The 22,777-nt window shown below is 39.2% G+C and overlaps 3 protein-coding genes across 4 annotated transcripts; 1 reads left to right on the top strand and 2 right to left on the bottom strand.

Moving 5' to 3' along the window:
* Nucleotides 1–338: 338 nt before the first annotated feature.
* Nucleotides 339–12,678, bottom strand: LOC307023045 (serine/threonine-protein kinase 38-like). Its single transcript, XM_079656041.1, has 14 exons — nucleotides 12,388–12,678; nucleotides 8,544–8,683; nucleotides 8,284–8,335; nucleotides 8,064–8,186; nucleotides 7,807–7,890; nucleotides 7,580–7,703; nucleotides 6,930–7,084; nucleotides 6,588–6,690; nucleotides 6,385–6,446; nucleotides 5,796–5,913; nucleotides 5,411–5,534; nucleotides 5,199–5,294; nucleotides 4,460–4,551; nucleotides 339–4,213 (listed from the first exon to the last, which is right to left on the bottom strand). Exons 2-14 carry the CDS (start codon nucleotides 8,669–8,671, stop codon nucleotides 4,089–4,091), a joined length of 1,386 nt encoding a protein of 461 aa, XP_079512167.1. The 5' UTR covers nucleotides 8,672–8,683; nucleotides 12,388–12,678; the 3' UTR covers nucleotides 339–4,088.
* Nucleotides 12,679–14,097: 1,419 nt separating this feature from the next.
* Nucleotides 14,098–17,177, bottom strand: med21 (mediator complex subunit 21). 2 transcript variants are annotated; one of them, XM_079654532.1, is made up of 4 exons: nucleotides 17,039–17,177; nucleotides 16,527–16,641; nucleotides 15,957–16,057; nucleotides 14,098–14,733 (listed from the first exon to the last, which is right to left on the bottom strand). In XM_079654532.1, exons 1-4 carry the CDS (start codon nucleotides 17,078–17,080, stop codon nucleotides 14,554–14,556), a joined length of 438 nt encoding a protein of 145 aa, XP_079510658.1. In that variant the 5' UTR covers nucleotides 17,081–17,177; the 3' UTR covers nucleotides 14,098–14,553. The 2 variants fall into 2 exon arrangements, with proteins under 2 accessions (XP_079510658.1, XP_079510657.1); XM_079654531.1 differs by lacking the exon at nucleotides 17,039–17,177 and adding an exon at nucleotides 16,847–17,028.
* fgfr1op2 (FGFR1 oncogene partner 2) lies at nucleotides 17,171–22,261 on the top strand. The gene is made up of 6 exons (XM_079654530.1): nucleotides 17,171–17,427; nucleotides 18,225–18,361; nucleotides 18,578–18,695; nucleotides 18,799–18,941; nucleotides 19,303–19,416; nucleotides 21,793–22,261. The coding sequence occupies exons 1-6, from the start codon at nucleotides 17,403–17,405 to the stop codon at nucleotides 21,928–21,930; spliced, it is 675 nt and encodes a 224-aa protein (XP_079510656.1). The 5' UTR covers nucleotides 17,171–17,402; the 3' UTR covers nucleotides 21,931–22,261.
* The last annotated feature ends 516 nt before the right edge of the window (nucleotides 22,262–22,777 follow it).

The raw sequence follows: 22,777 nt of genomic DNA, 5'->3' as shown, positions 1-22,777 counted from the left end.
GACCCGTATGATATCAAGTAACGTGTCCCCGGCTTATTATACATCCATGGTCACCGTGCACCTTACCGAGCCGGAAACACCGCGAACCCCCTCCAAGATTTAAATAAATGTCGGTTAATTTAATGTAATTTATTACAAATAAATCTTGGAGAGCTGTGAGTCCTGCTCTGCAGGAGAGCTCTCTCTAGTGTTCTCAGTGCTAGCCCCATTTATCCCTTACTCATATATTCCAATTATTCTTTCCATATTTGCCTTTTTATTTAATCAACAGTGTAGAGATATAGAGAAAACAAAGATGCAAGACCTTCTCCCCTTCCCCCAAAAAATTAAGAAACCAAGACGACTGAAATATTTAATATATTAATGAACATTTCCTTAAATCCAGTTTCCTTCAAGTGTCTACAACAGTATGTACACAGCATTACACAAAATACCTCTCACAACATGGTTCTGGCCTAAGGAGGGGTTAGACTGGCAGGGGATATATTATTATAATATTTAATTGCTTAACGTGTGATAAAAGTGAAATGTTCTTGCACTCAATTCATTATAATTTAGCTCCCATTGAAGAAAAGTGACACAATAATGGATTTCAAGTCATTTTGAATGTTTATAGAATTGCATTAATGCCAAATGGAGTCTTCTTTTGGAGAAAAAAAGTAATAATTTCTCTCTTGCAACACAGGACATGAGTTTGACATTGAACTAAGTTACACATCACCTCACAACAAATAGCACGACTTCATGTCCTTCATGAAAATGTCCCAAACAGTCACAGTTTCTCTTGTAACTGTTTGGTTTTCAATACAGCATTTTGTTTCAGCGCTTTCCAATGATACAACCATAGACTGTATATATATAAGGATACAACCGGATACAACCAATAGAGTGGCGAAGTCCCTCCCCTTCCGGGGACCTCCATGGGACCTTGTTTCGGAAAAATCATGTATCGAAGTCAATGGAGAGAGAAAGATTATCTTTTGATCCCGTTTGAATTGTGCAACGATAATATGATGTTTGTCAATTTAAAAGATAATGTTGCAAGTCAAAACTAAAAAAAAGTGTCCTAAAACTGTGAAGTAACACATTTTTTTGTGTGAAGCGCTCAATGAACTACAACTCTGGTCTTGCATACGTCACCAACACCAAGATGGCCTTCACGTTAGCATCTTTCAGAATGAAGTGAAAAGTATTAAAAGAGGGGACTACACTACAAGTCTGGCCATGTTGAGAGCTGTACATAGACACAAGGTGAGTTAGTCGGTTCCGTAAAAGCCAGCATGCGGGACCGGCTTTACAAGGTTTCGGTGAGTAACACGAGTGTAATGTGTAACGTTAATGTACGCGACTCTGGGATTTGTAGTCTTTCTAGTGGCGTATTTTTCATAGTCTTATATTTCAACAGTTTTAAGACAAACTGTGCCTTTTTTTACATGGAAATTATTTTTTAAGATTGACAAACATCATATGTAATTCATGGCACAATTCAAACAGGATCGAAAGATAAGTTTTCTCTCTCCATTGGGGCGGAAGTATATGGGCGTGACTTCGCCACTCTATTGACATACCTGCCAATCAGCAGCAGCCATCAACAAAATCCCCCATCATACATCTGTCCTAGTATTAGCATTGATTTTGAATAGATGCTGCAGAAACGAGTCCTGAAACCCAGAATTTATTAAACTTCACTTTCTTAACACAAACTTAAGAGACTAAACTTTCTAACCTCAACATAAATACATAACGATACCCCCCACTGTTTTTTTGTAAGCTTCCAAGTGTCCTAATAAGACTACTAAACATCATCACGCTGAACATTAGCCACCTTTAGCTTAGGTGGTGACTTAGTCAAGTGACGATGCTGTAGTTCCTTCATAGCCTAATGTTATCTTATTACTCCAAAAATATAAAAGTAGTGTTTATGTAAAGATTATGTGTAAGTATCATGCACTTTAGAGATTATTTTATGCAATGGTACAGAATCTAATGGAAACATCCAATTAGCTTTTGTCACTGGAATTAGGGCGGTGCTAACTTTAGGGTTGGACTACAGAATGACATCATCACTGCAGCATGGTATTTGGGTTACAATGATACTTTTGGATTTGTATTATGGCAGATTGTTTAAGTTTGTGTTTCTTGACATTTTTTGTTTGTAAGTAAAGGGGCACTCGACGGATTTTCCATCAAAACAGTTCAATTGCTTCTGTATAATAAAAGCTGCTATCAAGTTGCATTATTGGAAGTGTAGGAACTTTTTTTTAAACGTCTCCACGCTGCAACAATTGTAAACCATTTTTACAAATGTAAAGTTCCCCCATTTTTGGGTGATATAGAAATCATCCAATTTAAATACACTGAATCTCATTTTAAACAAACATAAATTATAAATTAAGATATTAACACATTGGCCATTCCTAATTTGCACACTGCTTATGTTTTTTTACTAGCGACAATGCAGCTCTAAATCTCCATTATGGGTTATTGGCTATTTGCAACCAGACTACCTGGATAAATGAGTTAAACATAACAAATAATATCAACACTCAATCACACACTCCTCTAATCTATCAGACTGAAAAACCACTTACTTTCTCTATCAATTCCTCAGAAATAGCACCACGATCGGTTCAGTACGGGAGCCCTGTGGTGTCTACAGTCTATATTTCCTGTCCCTGTATGTACATTAATAGCTTGTATTGACACCTTTCTTACTCATCTTTCTACAGTGTAGAAATAGTAATGGCAATTTATTCCATCCCCAAGTGTAGCACTCTTGGAAAGGTGTTAGGTAGTGTAAGTTAAGTGCAGTAAGCCACAGCTACATGTGAATAGTTATTTGGCAACTATTTTTAGCGCTGTGTGTGAGTAAGACATGCCTGACATTAAGCTTTTAGGGCGTGGGGGGAAAAGGTAACATTAAATATAGTAATTGGATACTTTATTCAAAATTAACAAAGTATACTTGTCTAAGATACCCACCAATATTCTAATTTAGTTTCTCAGAGGTGCAGTTTTTATGAGCCCCTTGCTTACTCATATAACCAATACAAGTCTTTCTATGCATGCCCTTTTTCTATTTTTCCTCCCCTTTTAATAGCTTAATTATAGTTTATAATACTAGTTCATACCTTCGGATTCATCTATGATAACATTGCAAGACATCTGGTTAAATATTTATCAGCTTTTTAAAAAAGGCACTTTGCACGTTTTGCCATCTGAGAGGTAAGTTATTAGAATTAAATCTGGGGAAATAATCATTAGCGTTAGACCTGATCTGAAAAACAACACAGCTGACACACTCTGCACTTAGATTGGCATGTATATGATTCAATCAGCATGATGGATCCAGCAGGGTTTTAACTTTAATTGAACTCCTTCATTCGTTTATATTTTCTATCCCTTCAATGTGGGATAGCATTTAGCTAACTAGCACCACCAGGATCAGCAGAAGTTGTCTCACATGATGCTGTGGTTTCCGAAGCTTTTCTCCCAAAACATGATGCTTCCGACAGTCAGTATGTCTTTTTTTTACACTTTTAAAAAATAGATGATATCTGTTTTAGTTTGAGTAACTCTGAAATATGAAGCAGAGTGAGCCAAATATCTAGAAATCGTCCTACAACTTTCGTTTAAAATCCACAGACAGGAAGTGAAGGGGGCCTGATTTAGTAGAGTCTTCAGTATGAGACATTAAGTTTGCATCAGAGCTAATTTAGACACCAGTGTAGAAACTGTCCAAATGATTTGTACTCAATCCTCATTCCCAATATTCCCTTTTGGCAGTAAGTCGCCTCTCTAGAAGCAATATGCTGCAGGTACGTGCAGGTAAGCTGATTTTAAAGTCCTAGTTATGAAGCTGGCCTGAGAGCTATGGCTAAAGACGGCACGTGTATACGATATATAAACAACCGAGGTAATGCGGTAACGCTCCTTCGTTTCCGAGCTCTTGTCGTTCTTGAAGCAGACCTAAATAAGTTGTGACGAGGGTTAAATGTATTCTGAGAGGCTGAGAGCCTTCAGCAGCAGCGGGGCTCCGGGGGCCCGACCCTGTGTCCGTAAACGTCTGTTCCTGCTCCACAGCTCTGTCAGGCCTTCCCTGCCTTCATGTATGTGGGGATGGTGCCTCGCTGAGTCAGACCCTCAAAGCGCTTGTATGTGTAGTTCAGGAACACCCAATCCTTCGACTTAAAGTCCGGCTCCGTCGCATTAGCTGTCAATCGACACATGACAAAAGCAGGCGTTATTATGGCGTCAAAATGAAGGTATCATGGCCAACACAGATTATATAATGTCAATGAAAAGGCATGTTAAAGCTATTATAAGAATAAGAAGAAAAATCATTGTTTCAATCATCTGGCATTACTCATCTACGGCCTTCCTCTGTCTGAATGTGACTCAAGGCTTATGTTTCGCAATAATATATCTCAATGCAAGCAGAATATTTTATAAGACTAACCCGGCTGAAGGATGTCCGATTCGGGGAAGTCGTCAAAGTTCGAAGTGTCGTCGATGCTCTTGATTTCAATGGAGATGGCTGCTGGCCGCTCCCTGAGGAGGCAACAGGAAGAGGAAGAACACATCAAGTTTTAAATCCTACACATTCGAACACTCTGAATTTTCCTGAAACTGCTTTGTGCATTAGCAGTATTAGCTATCATGCAAGAAGAGCCTTTTTCCTGACATAGACTACATAATATTGCTGGTTTCATCTGTGTTATCCAGGGGATTCTCTGCTGACTTCATGGCTCTTAACTGGCCAAAAGGGGCCACAAGTGATCAACAACCGCTTCAGTCTGTGCGTGAGACGTTTGAGCGTTGAAGCTCTTGTGTTTTTGAAACGGCTGGTAATGTTTTCTTAAAATTCAGTTTTTCCCTGGGTTATTTCATATTTGTTCTACTTCCTTTGTCCTCTGGAGTTCTGGGAAAGGTTCCAGCATGTTCCTGTATTCCTGTTGATTGTCGGAGTCTGTATTGTCTAACTCTTATCCTAATGTGTAAAGCTTTTCGGAAAGTGGTAAAAACTACAAATAAAGTTGTATTTATAGTTTTTGCCCCCAGAATCATTGTACAATTATGAATGTGTCAACCATATGCCTCAGGTTTGGTGGGAAAATCCATGAGGAAAGACTGCAGGAAAAGGAAAACTGCACACAAAGGTTTGCTATACGTCTCATCTGTTCAAAGTGTTTATGTACCTGATGTGCTCCCAGTCCACCGACTCAAAGAACTGATGACTTTTGATCTCCTCCACACTCACAGCTCCAACCCTGTTTTCAGGATCAGTGCAGTACCTGTAACACACAAGGAGCACACTGATGATGTCACAACATCTGGGTCATTTTGCCCGGTCCAGACCGCTGTCTGATGTGGCCTTCATGTAAGTGAATACAAATGTATCTTTACTTACTTTAATATCAAGTCTTTGGCCCTCTCTGAGATGGGGACTTCAGGCGGGAAGACGAGTGTTTCCTTCCAGTTCATCACCTTCCTGTACGTCTCCTGCGGCGTCTCAGAGCAGAAGGGGGGGTAACCTGAACACAACAATTAGAACAATTTAAATATAAAATGCTGCTGTTGGGTAATACCAGCTGCAGAAGACACCTAACAGCAGCACGTTTATCCATGTGTCAATCTACAGAGCAACTGGTAACATATTTGTAAAAATACTTTGCAAGTGTGGCCTGTACAGTGTGCTAAATATCTGTACACTCATCTACACAATTTTGCAAAACATCTGCGATTTTCTTTTCCAAATTAATTTGATTTCACCACACAGGAAAAAGCATGCTTACCGATGAGCATTTCGTACATGATGACCCCCAGAGACCACCAGTCACACAGCTTGTTGTATCCCGTCTGCAGGAATACCTCCGGGGCAATGTAGTCTGGTGTTCCCACAGTAGAATAAGCCTGAAAGTCACACAGAAACAAAGAAGGGTCGGCATTTGTTTTCAAAATGACCAAAAACAAGATGGTAATACTGGACATACAGCCAAGGCAAGCTAGATTTAAAACTGGTTTAACACATAATGTTGCTGCTATTCAGAGCTAGACACATTTGGTTAATTGTCATTTTTAAATATACTTGACCAATTATTTTCAAAAGCAAGGTCAGATCATCAACTCCTTCTCATTGCTTAACATTTCTAAGACTTTTAAAGATTCTTCGCCATCATTTTGAGGCTACTTTGCACATTTCTGCAGAAACCATGAAGCAACATCTGTGATTTGTTTTCTCTTTCTGCATGTTGCATCAGGTAAGTGCACAATTCCTTCTTCCTTATGCTGTGTCTCAATTCGGACACTTCTGCATTTACGAAGAAAGGTCAAAGAGGCCATGAGCACACGCTTGTTTCATTCAGTAAAATGACAAAGTCTTACCAGCTGCCTCCGGTTCTTCTTCCAGGTTTCTGCTTTCCTCTTGGAGTTCATATTTTGAAAGGCTGCAAAAAGGTGAAGAGATGAAAAGCGATGATGTATTCAGTTACATGTTGTGGACTAAAGCAGTCTCTTTCTTGGGTCCACTTTGGATCTGGTTTCTATATTGTTTGGCTTTTATTGTGAAAATCAAATTTGTGACTCACAGAAATCGCTGGGCGGGTTGTGCGTCAGGTTCCTGTAGAATTCAGTGCGATGAGCCTTCTTCAGTCCCGTACACAGGCCAAAATCTGACAGCTTCACATGTCCCTGTGAGAAAATACACCTTTGAGAAATCCCCGTGTGTGTGTGTGTGTGTGTGTGTGTGTGTGTGTGTGTGTGTGTGTGTGTGTGTGTGTGTGTGTGTGTGTGTGTGTGTGTGTGTGTGTGTGTGTGTGTGTGTGTGTGTGTGTGTGTGTGTGTGTGTGTGTGTGTGTGTGTGTGTGTGTGTGTGTGTGTGTGTGTGTGTGTGTGTGTGTGTGTGTGTGTGTGTGTGTGGCCGGCCTCACCCTGGAGTCCAGCAGCAGGTTGTCTGGTTTGATGTCTCTGTGGATGAAGCCCAGCTGGTGGATGGAGTCGATGGCCAGAACCGTCTCTGCGATGTAGAACTGTGTGGCCTCTTCAGACAGAGTGTCCTTCTTCATCAGCAGGGTCATCATGTCGCCTGGCAGCAAGGTCAGAGGTCACAACTACATTATAATACACAACATGTCTGTCTGGCTCATGTCTAACACAGAGTTATGTCACAGAGTAGCAGTATACTGTAATGTATCCAGTTTAATAAATGTCATAAACCCATCTACCTGTTTTCCAGTCTGCCCCTACAATGTAACTGTCAAATAAAGTTGAAATAAATACGAGAAACACAACATAGAAGAGTGAGCGTGCTAAGAAGAACATAATAGCGAGGGAAAAACAAACCAATCTTTTATTGACGATGAGGAACTTTCATTTGTTGATTTCTTTTAAAGCAGTACCTTCTCAGTCCCTTTGGTCTCACTGTTCTTGTGATCCTGGAAGATTTAATTTTATCAGACCAAATGGCAACTAGCATAAGTAAAGATAAATGAATGTTCATGCTGGAGGTCTCTTTTGATATGTAGGTCATAAGAGGCATTATATATAATATAAGTTCCCTGTAGTAACTCTGAGTGCAAACCTCCAGGAAGGAACTCCATGATGAGGTAGAGGTTCCTCTTGTCCTGGAAGCTGTAGAACATCTTCACCACCCACGCTCCGTCAGCCTCCACCAGAATATCCCGCTCTGCCCGGATATGAGCGACCTGCAGAGAGACGGCAACGCAACACACCGAAAACTAAATATAAAAAGACATATAAAGTGTGTTTAAGGATTATCAAGAACTGCGGTGCTGACGAACACTTCACCTGTTCCTTTTCCAGCATGTCTGCTTTTCGCAAAATCTTCATGGCGTAAATGTGCCCTGTGTCTTTTTTCTGCACCAAACGGACCTGAAGGAGACGGCAGTAAATTCATCAGAAAGGTGAATAAATATTGGATTATTTTCAAGGTAAGTAAGGAAGAGGAAAGTTGAAATAGAAAATGTATAAAGTTGTGCCAAAGTGGACACATACACAATTCAAACTCACAAGGACCTAGGCTTTTTTTTTTAATATATATATACCTCTCCAAAAGCTCCCCGCCCGATAACTTTGAGAGACTCAAAGTCATCCAAACCGAGTCTCGTCCTCTTCAGTCGCAAGAACTCAGTCTCCTTACGGGCGTGCTGTGAGCGCCGCATTACTTTCTGCACGAAAAAGACACAAAGATTGTGAGAGAATACATTTTAAAAGAATTCTGTGAAATGTTGAGGTCTGTAGATGAGAAAACAAATCGTACTGTACCTCCTCATCGGGCAAACCCTCATCGTCCATGGCCTTCTCCAGCTTCTTCTGCCTATAAAGGAAACCATGTTTTACAAACAGGGCTGCTGTTTCCTTTTCAGCAGATGGAGTGACATTCAAACAACAGCTATATTTACACGCAGAGAGGAACTGAGGTGAGGGGCTCAGGAACTATGGTAAAGGTCATACAAGGCAGGTTAGAGCTAACAATTAACGCCAAGAGGAATAGTGTGTGGAGCTCTGTGTGGCAGCAGCTTCACCTCATCTCCCGCTCCTCGTGCTGGGAGAGCAGGGTGCTGTAGAAGTTCTCCAGGGTCAGCTTGGCCACAGTCACCCTCTCCCGGGTGTGGTTGCTCATGGGAAGGGTAGCTGCAGTCTCTCCTGTCATGGCCACACCCTCCTGTGAAACATTAGAAGGAAACAACATCAGTCCAGTGTCTGGGTCATTGTACCATCAATTCAGTCTTTGACAAAATATATTTAACCTACGAGAGAGACAATTAGCCCCGGAGGTGTTTAAGCATGTGTCCTATCGTTACTGTCAGAGTAGTCCAGAACGGACAACCATCACACTAAAAACAATGGTGAAATCAAAGTGGAAATTGTGACTTTTATGATCTATTATGCTCCAAAATGCTGACTACTTTTCTTACTTTATTGCATTTAAAAAGTATCTTTCACTAGACCGTCTATAACCAGTTTTTTTAGGTTTTGAAAAGTGTTAAAACAGATGTTGCATGTATGACAAATTGATTGAGTGCCTTTTTTGAAATATAATGTTAATGAAGTCTCCAAGACTCAATGAAAGCTCATCTAGTGCTTTACTTTTCCCTTCAGTGTACAAGACAAACAAGTGTGCTACATTTTTGAATTTCAAAGAGTGCAGCTATGGTCCCTGGTACTGAAATTATATTCTGACCCCAGATCAGAACATGTGCTCGATGCCTCGTGGTCTGCAGGCTTTCATTCCAGGGACTAATCAGTGACATCGCCACAGATCTTTACAAACCAAAGTCACCTGAGGAGGCTCACCAATCATTTGCGTAATTGCGTCACAGCAGAACAGCACTTATCAATACTTGACTTTGTGAATGCATTGGGAATGACTTAAAAAACACACACAAGATGGAGGACTGCAACAAAAGGGAAAAGAGTTTTGGGACGGGAGAGGGAGTGTGTGTCACCAGTACCCCATCAGTCGGTATGAATGGGCCTGATTAGCTCTCACAGAGATTAAACAGCCCAGCAGCTCAGAGATAGGAGCCATTTCTCTTCTAGTCACAGGCCCAACAACCCTCCAACAGCAAGACACTTCCGGAATTCTGAGAAAAATCTATGAATCATTGCTTGCTAGGAAGGTTTAAGAGAAAAAACAAGGACACGAGAAAAAAGGGATCTGAGATACAAAGACCTGTCCCGATTTACCTGAGCGCAACATAGGGCTGCTCAATTAATCGTATTTTAAATCGCGTTTACGATTATGGCTTGAAACGATTACGAAAACAACGTAATCGAAATAAAACGATTATTTTTTTATTATTACTTTTTTTTTTTTTATACTTTTTTTTTGGGGGGTTTTCAGTTAAATTACACTTAAAGTTCAGGGTAATCAACTGTTAAAAACATACTGTTCACATTTTGTTCTCCATTAAATGGATGTTTTCAAAGTCAATAAATAATTGCAATTACAATTATTGACCCAAATAATCGAGATTATGATTTTTGCCATAATCAAGCAGACCAGGAAGCTCAGTGTAAATGTGGACCCCAGTGAGGACCAACCACAAAAAGACAATGTTTAAGTAGTATTAATTCAGTTTTTGTGGTCTCAGATGGACCATGTAAGCCCCATGTGGTATAACTTTTCTGAGAAGATGCACATCAACATCAATGTAGCTTTACATATTGTGCCGCAACTAAAATTCATTGATTTATGCGCCGATTATTTATATGTCTATAAATGCATCCGACATTGTCTTTAAAAGGAAAGCAGCTAATCTCAATATTGGAGAGGCTGAAAACAGCAGTTTCTGACATGTATGGTTGTTCAAAACCCTATATCACTTCCTCTAATATTACACCATGCCACAACTTTACACAGCCCACATCTATACGTCTCAAAGGATTCACCAGATAGGTAACCTCTCTACATTCATGGAGTTGACATGGTACTTCACATTCAGTCACTTAGTACGCACATTAACTTGTGTTTGAACATGTGTTGATTTCTTTTTTTTCAATTGTTCAGAGCTTTTAAATAGTTTTTCTGTGGTCTGTAGAGATCGAATGACGGTTAAAGGCTATTAAATCGGAATAACCACTTGTATTGGAAAAAACATCTTGTATTTCATCAATGCCTTCAATTTAAGTATTATAAAATCCCTCATTCTAATGTCTATCAATTTGCTTCAGGGATATTGCACAATGGAAATCAATGTGTACATATGAGGTCATGGATGCCTTTTGCTTTTTTTCCCCATCTAAGTGGAAAATGCCTTAAGACTGAGGAATTCAGTTTGGCTCGAGGTGATACAGATCCTCCCCTGGCCTAGCTAAACAAACAACACCACACCATACATGGAAAATAAGCATGCAGCCTAATGAGTGGACAACCTGCCAAAACTGTGATCTACAAATAAAGTTTACAACAAGCTTATAGTGTACATAGTGTTTCTTCATCTAACTGAATATGTGTAAAATGGTGTGTGTATGGAAACACACTCCACCCTTAAAGCACTGTAAGTGGGTGGACAGGAAACCTATCCCACTCTGAATGAAAGGGCTCAGTCATGATGCCAGGGAGAGGAATGGGGCTCACACACACACAAATAAATAAATTGCTGCAAATTTGGAAATAAATGGCCAAAAGAACAGTATCATCATCATTAAGGCAGCCATAAACAAGGTACACATGCAGTAGGGTCTTCTTGTTAGGACGATTATTGAAATATTGAAATAATCAAAGCTTTTAAGCCCCTTAAAAGCTTTGTAAGCTACCAATGACTTTACACTGGAGGAAGTCAAACTACAGCTAAGCTACCAAAGAGACAAATCTAGTTTGCTTAACTAAAGCTACTTCAAACTCTTTTTTTTTTTTAAAAAGAAAAAAAGATGAATTGTTAATGTACCTGTGACGGTAAATTATAACAAAGTATAATTGATACAAATGACATACCAGCTAAAAATGTGATTGTTTAAAAAAGTGCCCACAACTCACAGGTTATACATAAACTACACAAATACCCTACTAAAAAAATAATTTAACATATATTCAGAGAGAATTTGGTGTTTAAAGAGGTTCAATTACAGAAAAAAGCAATAGTAAACAACATGTATTGTAGTTTCAGTAGTCATTAACTACATAAAAAAATTCAAAGGGGTATTGAACTAACAATTCTTGAGGGACTATGCTGATATGTATTATGCACTATATTAGCACATTATGAAACATATTATGTGCTAAACATTACATTTTGTAGTAAGCCACTGTAAAACGTATTTTAACCAGAGATTATTTGCTTAAGTAGGAATACTACAATGGAAGAAATACTTAGTTACAAGTAAAAGTCCGTTCTTGTAGTTCAGTAAAAGTAAAAAAGTATTAGCATTAAAAAACTACCAAAAGTACTAGTTGTGAAAAAAAGCCATTTCAAGCACCAGATATGTTTAAATTATTTGTATAAGACTTATTGTTGCATTTATGTCTTCATCACTTCAATGCTGCACTCGGTTTATTTGAATGACTTTATACACTATTGTTTAGCTTAACCTATAATATTATAATATAATATGTTAAGTAAAGTAGCATAATTTGAAGATACTCAAGTGAAGTACAAGTACCTATAGGTTTTACTTAGGTAGTAGTACTTGAGTAAATGTAGACTTAGTTACATTACACCACTGATTTTAACTAGGGCTTTTACTACATGTAACGTTGGTTAACTGCTCCCAACACACTCGACATACTACTAGATACTATTCATGTTATATACAGAAATACGACATTTTGTTGCTGTGTGTTGTGTTAGCTAGCTATTTGTCCGCTATATTATATACATCATACATATATATAGGGAGCATTCTGCGGTAAATGTGTTGACTTACCTCCGTTTCCGGCTCCAGAGTTAACTATCGGCTGGCCGCCACCCCTCGATATAAGAGAAATATAATGTGTATTTTCTGCCCAATATTAGGCTCCAGTTATCCCTCCAGATGAACTCTCAGCCCAGTAAACAACACCGAAATCAACGCCAAATCATAACAGAAATCCTGACGTTGACGGCAAGCTAACCTGACACAATTTTTTACTTTATTCTATTCCATTATTTGTTCCCGCTGACCACAACATTCCGTATATTCCCTGTCTTTATCGCTATAAAATAAGGAATAAGCAGAGCTGCTTCCTGGGACCGTTGGTCTCATCCATCAGACGTTCTGGGCACGCAACGGCGTACGCAGGCATTTGATTGACGTTGAAAAGAACTTATCACGAATGAGGAAAGAGAAACGTGGTTAACAGTGGCCAATCATTGTGCAATATACTTGAAAGTGACATGTGCTTCAGCCAATGAGAAGATTTAAACCGCCCTGTAAGGGATGCGTTCATTTGGCTAGCAAACATTTGCATGCAGCTATGAAAGACTGGACTGTAGCCTCAGTAGTTAATTTGATTCATTATGCTTAGCGCAAACCTATAATAAAACATGATATTCGAAATAATACTGTGTTAGTATCATATTACACAAACATTACTGTCAAATACTATTCAGTTATTTCACACAAAATAGGAACTACAAGAGGGCAACTAAGGTCAACAAAAGGTCACATTGTGATCAAACCTAGAAATGTGCAGTTTTTTGATAAAAATAGATATAAGAAGAATCAATAAATCACTAATACAAACATGAATAGCTATAATCTAAACCACATATTTTATAATATAACTATAATAATAATAATAATAATGCATTTATTTTATAAGGCGCCTTTCAAGGCACTCAAGGTCGCCGTACAACAAGGTTAAAAACAATTTTTACAAACATAGTTAAAAGCAAAACACAGTTTAAAAACATAACTACTAAAAACATACAGCTTGCAGCTATATGTGCCTTCTGACAATACAGGAGAAGATGAGAGGATAACTTAAAACATAATCGTGTGCCACTGATAAACAAACCACATCTATATTCTGTGTATATTCTAAGAGGAAAAACAAAACTTAAAATATGTTCACTGTTTAAACTCGATACTGCAGATTTAGTCTTCATTCTGTGCAATCTAGAAATTCCACAGGAAACGGATTTGTTTCCTCCAATCAACCAGCAAGGATGCTTAGAAATGCCTACAATTCGCCTAACGAAATATTAAATAGAACAGAAAACAGAAGATAACACGATTGTAACACCACCAACAAACTTGTGTTGAGCAAAAGATACCTCGGGCTGTTTTTCTGTGCCATAAATCTCATTTTTTGGATGGGTTGAGTGCTTTCTATGAGCCACGAGGACATCATGCACAGAGGTGCAGGGTCCACCCTGTTAACACGTCATGGTGTGGTGTCCAGCAGAGAAGTCTGTTTTTATTTAGATTTGGGTTATAGACTTTCTGGCCTGCAGCCCAAGCTTTATAAAGTTCAGTCTGAAATAATCCCAGGGAATAAATGTTCTCACTTCGCATACTGAATCTTGAATTGTTTTCAGCAGTCCTATTCCCCATTAAAGCCTTCAGCAGCTAGTCATTTTCCCCCCCATGCTATTTTTTTACCAACTTGTGACATACTGAAATGTCATGAAATAGACTAAGGCCAGCCGTGAGTTCCTCAAAAATGTTTTTTCAAGCTTTATTAAAAAAACAACACTTCAGATTTACAATGAGCTGAGAGTGTTTGTTAGTTGCAAAGTGTCCAGGTTTTTCAGTACAGATACTCCAAAATAAGAATATCATTTCATTCATAAATATACAAAACAGACTTAACCAATGTACAACATAAAAAACATGACAGGATGGCCATTTGGAGCATACACAAGTATCTTGGCACCAGCAGTAAGGTCCATATATGAAACAGTGAGTATGTGAAGACCTTTTTCAGCGTGTGTTTGCCTTGAGACTGGGGGCTGCTGTGGGACAATACCATCTCAATAAGCAACTCAATTATCTTACATTTCAAATTACCTTTACAGGCATTTCCCGCATATTTTGGAGTTTTTTAAGGTTTGAAAAAGGGTAAAAATAAAGTTTTAAAATGAAGGAAAAGACATATTATTGTCCGGGTCAGGATTCGGCCGGGGAGGGCTGGGGGGGTGCTCCGTTGCGGGTGCGGAGCTGAGACTGGGCGATGTCAGCCAGGGCGCTCTGTATCTTTTCCAGAAGCATGTCCCCGCGGTACACCACCTCCTCCAGACGGGCGGCTGCATCGTGGTTCTCTTCCTCCAGCTGCCGCAGACTGGCCGCCTGATTCAGCACAACTTTATTATACAAATATAGTTGTGGCGCAAACAATCATTTGTTCTAAAGCCTCATCATTTAGAGCTGTAGTGATTATGTCACACGTCACAACTGTGATACCTCTGTTCTAGGTGTGGCAATACAAGAAAATATGCAGCACCGACACAACTTTGCCAAATATTACTAGGCAATACCTTTGTATACGCATATGAAGAGTTTCAGTTTTTTGTTTAGTTGCTACTGCATCATTTAGTAATTGATGTTCTTATTACCTTCTATTTTGAGTTTCCGTATGTTTTTTTAATTTTTTTTATTCATACGTGAATTCCCCTCTGTGGGATTAATAAAGGTATTCTGATTCAGATTTTTAAATACCTACATTTATATATAGCCTGAAAAACACATCAAAAAAATCAAGGAGATCCTTTAAAAAAAAAAGAAGATAATTATAACCACGGTCCTGACTTTGTATTGTTGTAGGAGATTGTGTTGGAAAATGTAGCATTCAGCTAAAAAATAAAACCATTATTATCTTTTTCTTAATGATCTTCAGAATCAGAATACCTTTATTAGTCCCACACAGGGGGAATTAACTTAAACAAAAAACACATCTCAACTGATTTGGATTTCAGTTGTTGAACTCTCCTACTGGTGTTACTTTGGATGTAGTGTAAAAGATCAGTGCTTAAAAATATTGGAACTCATCATCAGCGGAATACTATTTACAACAGTCACTACATAAATATACCGTTCTATTTTCAGGAAGCGGAACAACACAGAAATAGAGGCAACATTTCTTCTCTATCTTCATTGAGAATAAAAAGCAATAATTAAATTAAATGCAGGTCGTAAAAAGAAATCACTGACCCCGAAAACCATGTGAAATATTCTTCTGATAAGTTGTTGCATCTGATTCTTAGAGGTATTCAGATTCATCACAAGGGCAGAATAGTTTTTTAAGAGTTCTTAAAATGTCTTTAAACAAGCAAACCTTAATCTATAGTTTATATTTATTTTTGAAAGTTTTGCAAGATTTAAAAAAATATATATATGTAGTCCATGACTATAATAATTTGTTTTAAGAGCAGACAGACACGCAGCTGTACAAGCGTTCAGCTGGCTCCCTCTGCTGACAGGAAGCATGAAATACTAACTTGGTTTTTCTATGTTTTTACCATGGAATGTGTAAGTGAAATGCGTGTGTGACAGATGTTAGGGAATGTACAGACCTGCAGAGCTGCAGTGGACTCCTCACTGGGCAGAGAGTCGATGAGTACATCCACATCTTTGGCTGTTCTGGCGATCAGGGCTGCAAATAGCTGGGCATATTCTGGATGAGGATTAAAAACATTTAAAAGGTCATCCTAATGTCGAATAAATGACGTTTCTATCTACTTTAAGCAGAGTCTGTAGAAATATGGAACATTTCCCTGACTAGTTGTAATTAAGGAATTGCACATTAAAAATAAATATGTCTTAATAATAGGAAAAACTATATGTAATGGTGGCACGTTTGACCTGCCACAGCTAACCTGTATTAGGCAAGGGGGAGATGCTAATTTAATTCCATGCCTGTAAATCTTCAGCAAAAGATAAGACTGAAAATATTAAGGGAAATTACAGGTGGCTGTAGTATATTATGCATTAGTCACATCTCACAATACCCCATGTCTTTTTAATAGGATTATTCGTTTGGTGCATCAATGATGTAGTCCTGAAATTGTTGAGAAGGTAGATAGAATGAGAAAAGACAGAGACAGAAAAGTAACTAACAAAGATAAGTGACTTAAATAATGGACCTTCGGTTGGGTTTGCTGGCTGGTCTTTGTTGATACCCGTCTGGATGTTATTGAAGGAGGCAGGAGGAGCACACTGCTGCAGGACGCCGATGGCATTGCAAAACTGATCTGCAAGCTGCACACACAAAAACATCAGGATTCAAAATCAGAATCCCTTTATTCGTCCTACAGAGGGGACATTTACATATCACATTAATTCAAACAGGGAGCTATATACATACATGATGAATTATAGGAAGTATTCAGCACCCTGTTAGCTAGTAAGAATGGTGGCTCCAATGCTTTTACACGAACTTATGATGTGTGCAATGTGCATTAACCTGAAGTTGAACCAGTTGTTGGTTAACGTCACAGGCCCTGGTCATCAGCTCACATTAATGTAGCGATGTTAAGCGGTTACTCAAAACAATAGGGCTACTAGACAGACCAGTTACTTTCTTGAGATAATATTAGCAGTCAACATACATTTATTATGTGTAAATTGTAGTTTAAAACACGCAAATGTGTCTTACCGAATTGACAGCGTCTTGTAGTTGTGTTAGCCTGTCCGCCATGTTTTCTGTATTTTGGCTAAACTATCGCGAGAATGCCCGTGAAATAAAAACAAACATCGCGGGATTTGGACGTTACTTCGGAAGCTTTATCATTCGGATAGCTGTAACCAGCGCCTGTAACCACCTAAACTATCTCAAGACGGAATTTACAGCACACAAGTAAAGTGTTTGAACACGTGGATGTCTGCTGTCAAATCCATGTGTTAACGCTGCATCAGAAACACTAACGTTACATGTAGTTCCTTGATGGGAACTCATGTTAGCCTGTAGCTAGTATTAGCTACTAAACATCAACAGGAAGTAACGGACTAGCTAAACTACAATGTCTTGCACTTTGAGTTCTGCAGGTACGAGAGGGTCTTCTTTTACTAATATTCTAACTTTTAAAAGAACTGTCAGAAATGTCAGTTGAGCAGAGTCTACCAGTAAAAGCAACATGTGTGTCATTGCATTATAAGTGTGGTTAGTAAGTCACCTAATAAATTAGCTGCAGGTAATATTATGTTACACCTAGCTAGTATACTCAACCATACTGTTTACTACAGCAAAGATACGTATTCCGTACTACCTCTCAATAAATATAACCCCTTAAAATAAGGACATGTCAGCTTAAGCTAATAAACTGACAGCAGCTGTCATTCAAGATGTTACGAGGAAGAGGGTAGGTTTAGCAACGAGCTACATGCTACATGAACAATATGAATGGTGTTTTTGGTTAGTTCTCTGAATTCATGTGTTTGTACTTTATTCTGGACATTGTCCTATGCAATTAATGTTACTTGTATTCACTTTAGTGACTCCTAAATGGAAATAATCTCATAATCTAAAGGTGTACACATAGGGAGCTTACGTTTCTGTTGGTAGGAATCTAACCTTGAGATCAGTAAGTGATGAAAGATAGCTTGATGAGTCCTTCATTGCTTTATCTGGCTCAATTTAAAAGATTAAAAGATAAAATACAGTCCACAAGCTATATTTACATGAACTTTGAGCCAACTCAGTAAAGTCATTAAATGAGACTGGAGAACATTAGCCTGGCTTTTACAACACAATTTAAAATGTCATTGATAGCTTACACGCAATGTTGGCATTGGCGAGGTTCATATTGAATCCTTCATATTAATAATGACTTGTTTTTCCTCAGGCATGAACTGTACCATAGAGAAGGTCCTGTCAGACGCCAAATCCTTAGTGGAGAGGCTTCGTAACCACGACAATGCTGCAGAGATGTTAATTGAACAGACAACATCGCTCAACAAGCGAGTGGAGGCCATGCAACAGGTATGGTGTCGCGTTGAATGTAAAAAAATGTATAGATGCTGCAACACAAAACTACTGAAACAAACTACAAAACATTGACATACTGGTGTATAAAACATTGGCAAATCACTTTAAACAGAGTTTTTCAAGTTTGATTTCAAAGCCTGACAATTTTTGGGATTTTTTTTTTAGGCTAAAATCATCCAGTTATTTAATCTGAGTTTTTCTTGTTGTTAGTACCAGGAGGAGATCGACTCATTGAACCAGGTGGCCCGACATCGTCCTCGTTCTAGTCTGGTCCTAGGAATCCAACAGGAAAACCGCCAGATCAGAGACCTCCAGCAGGACAACAAAGGTATGCAGTTAATTTGTGATACTAACTTAGCTTTGGGATCTGTTTTAATGAACACAAAATAAATGTAGCACGCAAAACAACCCCGTGTTCCCTATTTCTGCAGAGCTACGGTCGTCGTTAGAGGAACACCAGTCTGCCTTAGAGCTCATCATGACCAAATACAGGGAGCAGGTGTTCAGGCTGCTCATGGCCAGCAAGAGGGACGACCCGACCATCGTGACCCAGCTGAAGGAGCAGCACACCACGGTCAGGGAGGCCCACTTGTTCTTTTAAGTGCCCTCTCATTTGGGGAATATTAGACAATACATGTGACACTTGTAACTTGTCAGCATTAAGCAACTAAAGACTAACTTTAGCATAAACACAAAAAAGGATATATACACTTTCCCTACTAACATTGTCTCTGATATTAAGAACTTTATTTTTATTTTTTATTGTTTAGCATTCAGGCCTATTGAAATTGCATTTGCGTCAGCATCAGAAAGTGTATTGCATTTGTCAAATTAATAGCAGCAGCAAATGTTTAAAAAAGAGTCCATGTAGAAAATATTGAACATTTTCCAGTGATAAAGGGAGTGTTTCTAAAAAAGAAATGTCATCTTTGTAGGAAATGCAGGCACACATAGACAAGATCAATGAGATGGCCTCTGTGATGAGGAAGGCGATAGAGGTGGACGAGGGGGGAATATGTGAAGACGAGGAGAGGATTAAACAGCTCGAGGTAAGAAAACATGTCCCCCCATACTTCTACATGCACTTCCAACAGTTGTCCACAAACACTTGCTGGTGGGTTCTTTTACACAAAACACAAAATCCTAAGCACTAGATAAACACATGTTTGTTCTCGCTAACTAACAAAGCGCATGAAATTCCAGAAAAATCTAGTCTAGTGAGAGTAACATTGTTAAATAGGTGGTAGTGAAAGAACTATGATCAAAACAATCAACAGACAGCACTGGTTAAAATTACAGAAGCCCCCTCATTCTGGATGTACATAAAACCCTGTTAAATCCCTTCACATTTTAAGTACCCAGTCTATAATGTTATGTTGTGAATTTGAAAGAAACGACGAATGTGGAGACAACAAAATCCTGCATCTCCATCTGTACCTAAATGTTCCATTCAGTTTAATAAGCCAGTTGTGAACCCAGACTGTGACCAAGATGATTATGTAAATGCACAAAATGGCAATAGCCGCGACCATGTTTATATATCCATCCATGTGTTAATGCATTTACACACACAACCCCTCAAACACTTGACAGCTGTGCCAAATGTCCAGCTTCCTAAGGGCAAAACTGGCAGAGAAGTCACTGAGATAATGAATTTAAGTAAGACTGATGGTACAGTGGGGAAAACAAGTATTTAGTCAGCCACCAGTTGTGCAAGTTCTCCCACTTAAAAAGATGAGAGGCCTGTAATTTTCATCCTAGGTATACCTCAACTATGAGAGACAGAATGGGGGGAAAGAATCCAGGAAATCACATTGTAGGATTTTTAATGAATTAATTGTTAAATTCCTCGGTAAAATAAGTATTTGGTCACCTACAAACAAATAAGATTTCTGTCTCTCACAGACCTGTAACTTCTTCTTTAAGAGCCTCCTCTGTCCTCCACTTGTTAACTGTATTAATGGCACCTGTTTGAACTCGTTATCAGTATAAAAGACACCTGTCCACAACCTCAAACAGTCACACTCTAAACTCCACTATGGCCAAGACCAAAGAGCTGTCAAAGGACACCAGAAACAAAATTGTAGACCTGCACCAGGCTGGGAAGACTGAATCTGCAATAGGTAAGCAGCTCGGTGTGAAGAAATCAACTGTGGGAGCAATTATTAGAAAATGGAAGACATACAAGACCACTGATAATCTCCCTCAATCTGGGGCTCCACGCAAGATCTCACCCCGTGGGGTCAAAATGATCACAAGAACGGTGAACAAAAATCCCAGAACCACACGGGGGGACCTAGTCAATGACCTGCAGAGAGCTGGGACCAAAGTAACAAAGGCTACCATCAGTAACACACTACGCCGCCAGGGACTCAAATCCTGCAGTGCCAGACGTGTCCCCCTGCTTAAGCCAGTACATGTCCAGGCCCGTCTGAAGTTTGCTAGAGAGCATTTAGATGATCCAGAAGTGGATTGGGAGAATGTCATATGGTCAGATGAAACCAAAATAGAACGTTTTGGTAAAAACTCAACTAGACGTGTTTGGAGGAGAAAGAATGCTGAGTTGCATCCAAAGAACACCATACCTACTGTGAAACATGGGGGTGGAAACATCATGCTTTGGGGCTGTTTTTCTGCAAAGGGACCAGGACGACTGATCCGTGTAAAGGAAAGAATGAATGGGGCCATGTATCGTGAGATTTTGAGTGACAACCTCCAGCAAGGGCATTGAAGATGAAACGTGGCTGGATCTTTCAGCATGACAATGATCCCAAACACACCGCCCGGGCAACGAAGGAGTGGCTTCGTAAGAAGCATTTCAAGGTCCTGGAGTGGCCTAGCCAGTCTCCAGATCTCAACCCCATAGAAAATCTTTGGAGGGAGTTGAAAGTCCGTGTTGCCCAGCGACAGCCCCAAAACATCACTGCTCTAGAGGAGATCTGCATGGAGGAATGGGCCAAAATATCAGCAACAGTGTGTGAAAACCTTGTGAAGACTTACAGAAAACGTTTGACCTCTGTCATTGCCAACAAAGGGTATACAACAAAGTATTGAGATGAACTTTTGTTATTGACCAAATACTTATTTTCCACCATAATTTGCAAATAAATTCTTTAAAAATCAGACAATATGATTTTCGGGATTTGTTTTTCTTCTCATTTTGTCTCTCATCGTTGAGGTATACCTAGGATGAAAATTACAGGCCTCTCTCATCTTTTTAAGTGGGAGAACTTGCACAATTGGTGGCTGACTAAATACTTTTTTGCCCCACTGTATATGTGGTGATATGATTGATTCGAAACCACTAATGTAAATTTAGACCCTGTTCCTTAAATGAAAAGCAAGCTCCACATCAATATTTATAGATAGTAATAGTGTTGATAGTATCCCATCTGATTGTACGGCTATATGTTTGTGTTTGTTAGCTGGAGAACAGTGGACTGCGAGAGCTGCTGGGAATCAGTCGAGAGGCTTTCCTGGTTCTGAAGAGAGAAGACACATCAGAGAGCACGTCACTGTCGCCGCTGCTGACCAGCGCTGACGTCAGCCTGAGAAAGAGTTAGGGAGCCCACGGTGACTACAACCCCCCCACCCCCCCCCCCCCCCTTGCTGCTGCCACATACAAACACACACATACCACTTAATCCTTCCCCCTACAGATAGTCAGAAGATCTTATCCCTTCTCCTGGAGCCTTCACAGGGAGATGCTGCATCCTCGTCTGAGGACTCAGACACATGTCGTCGTGTGAACACACATCATCCTCTTTTTTTGTTGGTACTTTTGTTTTGTTTGCTAATTTAGCCAGCATGCATGAGTCTGTAGTGTCTGAGATGTTTTAATGCGTGAATGGGTAAAAGAAGGGCTTGAGTTCAAATAAATCCGTGAACATGAAATGGTCTCTGCTTGGTTGATATTCATTTTATTTTACTTTCAAATGACAAACCCCATGTTTTTGTTACTGTTTTTTACCCACCCAAATGTGTTTTTTTACCCACATTTTCCAACATACAGGATCTGCTGAAACATCCACCTTCTATTTCTGCTGCAGAACTACAACATGCCAGGAGAGTTTAATTCAGTGGTTAAAGAACATTTCTGTAACCGGAACTATTTTTATTCTAAAACTTTTCTGACTAAATACTAAAAAATTATAACCAGAAACAGTTGTAACTCATATATCAATGTGAAATTGCCGTTGTGCCAAATTAATACTTTTACTTTTATAAATGTAAGTACATTCTGATGCGAATGCATCTGCAGTACATTTTGTATACAGGACTCAGTGGCGTTTTCTCCTGGATGCCAAGGGAAGCCAGGCTTCCCCTGTTTTTTCGGATTGTAGTTATAATTTTAATAAATAAATAAAAACACTTCGTTTAGTTTCGGAAATTCTTTGTTGTGTGTTGCTG

Source organism: Notothenia rossii, assembly GCF_949606895.1.
Source record: "Notothenia rossii genome assembly, chromosome: 10".
Lineage (NCBI taxonomy): Eukaryota > Metazoa > Chordata > Actinopteri > Perciformes > Nototheniidae > Notothenia > Notothenia rossii.
The sequence above is the reverse complement of the archived record's forward strand: the minus strand, read 5'-3'. Positions and strand labels throughout refer to the sequence as shown.

Excerpts from the sequence above, each read along its gene's own strand:
- LOC307023045 (XM_079656041.1), bottom strand. The coding sequence starts at position 8,671 with ATGACAGGAGAGACTGCAGCTACCCTTCCCATGAGCAACCACACCCGG. Across the intron at positions 7,085-7,579 it reads CATGGAGTTCCTTCCTGGAG|GCGACATGATGACCCTGCTG; the intron begins GTTTGCACTCAG and ends CCTTGCTGCCAG. Across the intron at positions 4,552-5,198 it reads GTGGACTGGGAGCACATCAG|GGAGCGGCCAGCAGCCATCT; the intron begins GTACATAAACAC and ends TTGCCTCCTCAG.
- med21 (XM_079654531.1), bottom strand. The coding sequence starts at position 16,891 with ATGACCAGGGCCTGTGACGTTAACCAACAACTGGTTCAACTTCAG. Across the intron at positions 16,642-16,846 it reads AACAACTGGTTCAACTTCAG|CTTGCAGATCAGTTTTGCAA; the intron begins GTTAATGCACAT and ends TTGTGTGTGCAG. Across the intron at positions 14,734-15,956 it reads AGTCCACTGCAGCTCTGCAG|GCGGCCAGTCTGCGGCAGCT; the intron begins GTCTGTACATTC and ends GTGCTGAATCAG.
- fgfr1op2 (XM_079654530.1), top strand. The coding sequence starts at position 17,403 with ATGTCTTGCACTTTGAGTTCTGCAG. Across the intron at positions 18,362-18,577 it reads GAGTGGAGGCCATGCAACAG|TACCAGGAGGAGATCGACTC; the intron begins GTATGGTGTCGC and ends TCTTGTTGTTAG. Across the intron at positions 18,942-19,302 it reads TGAAGGAGCAGCACACCACG|GAAATGCAGGCACACATAGA; the intron begins GTCAGGGAGGCC and ends TCATCTTTGTAG.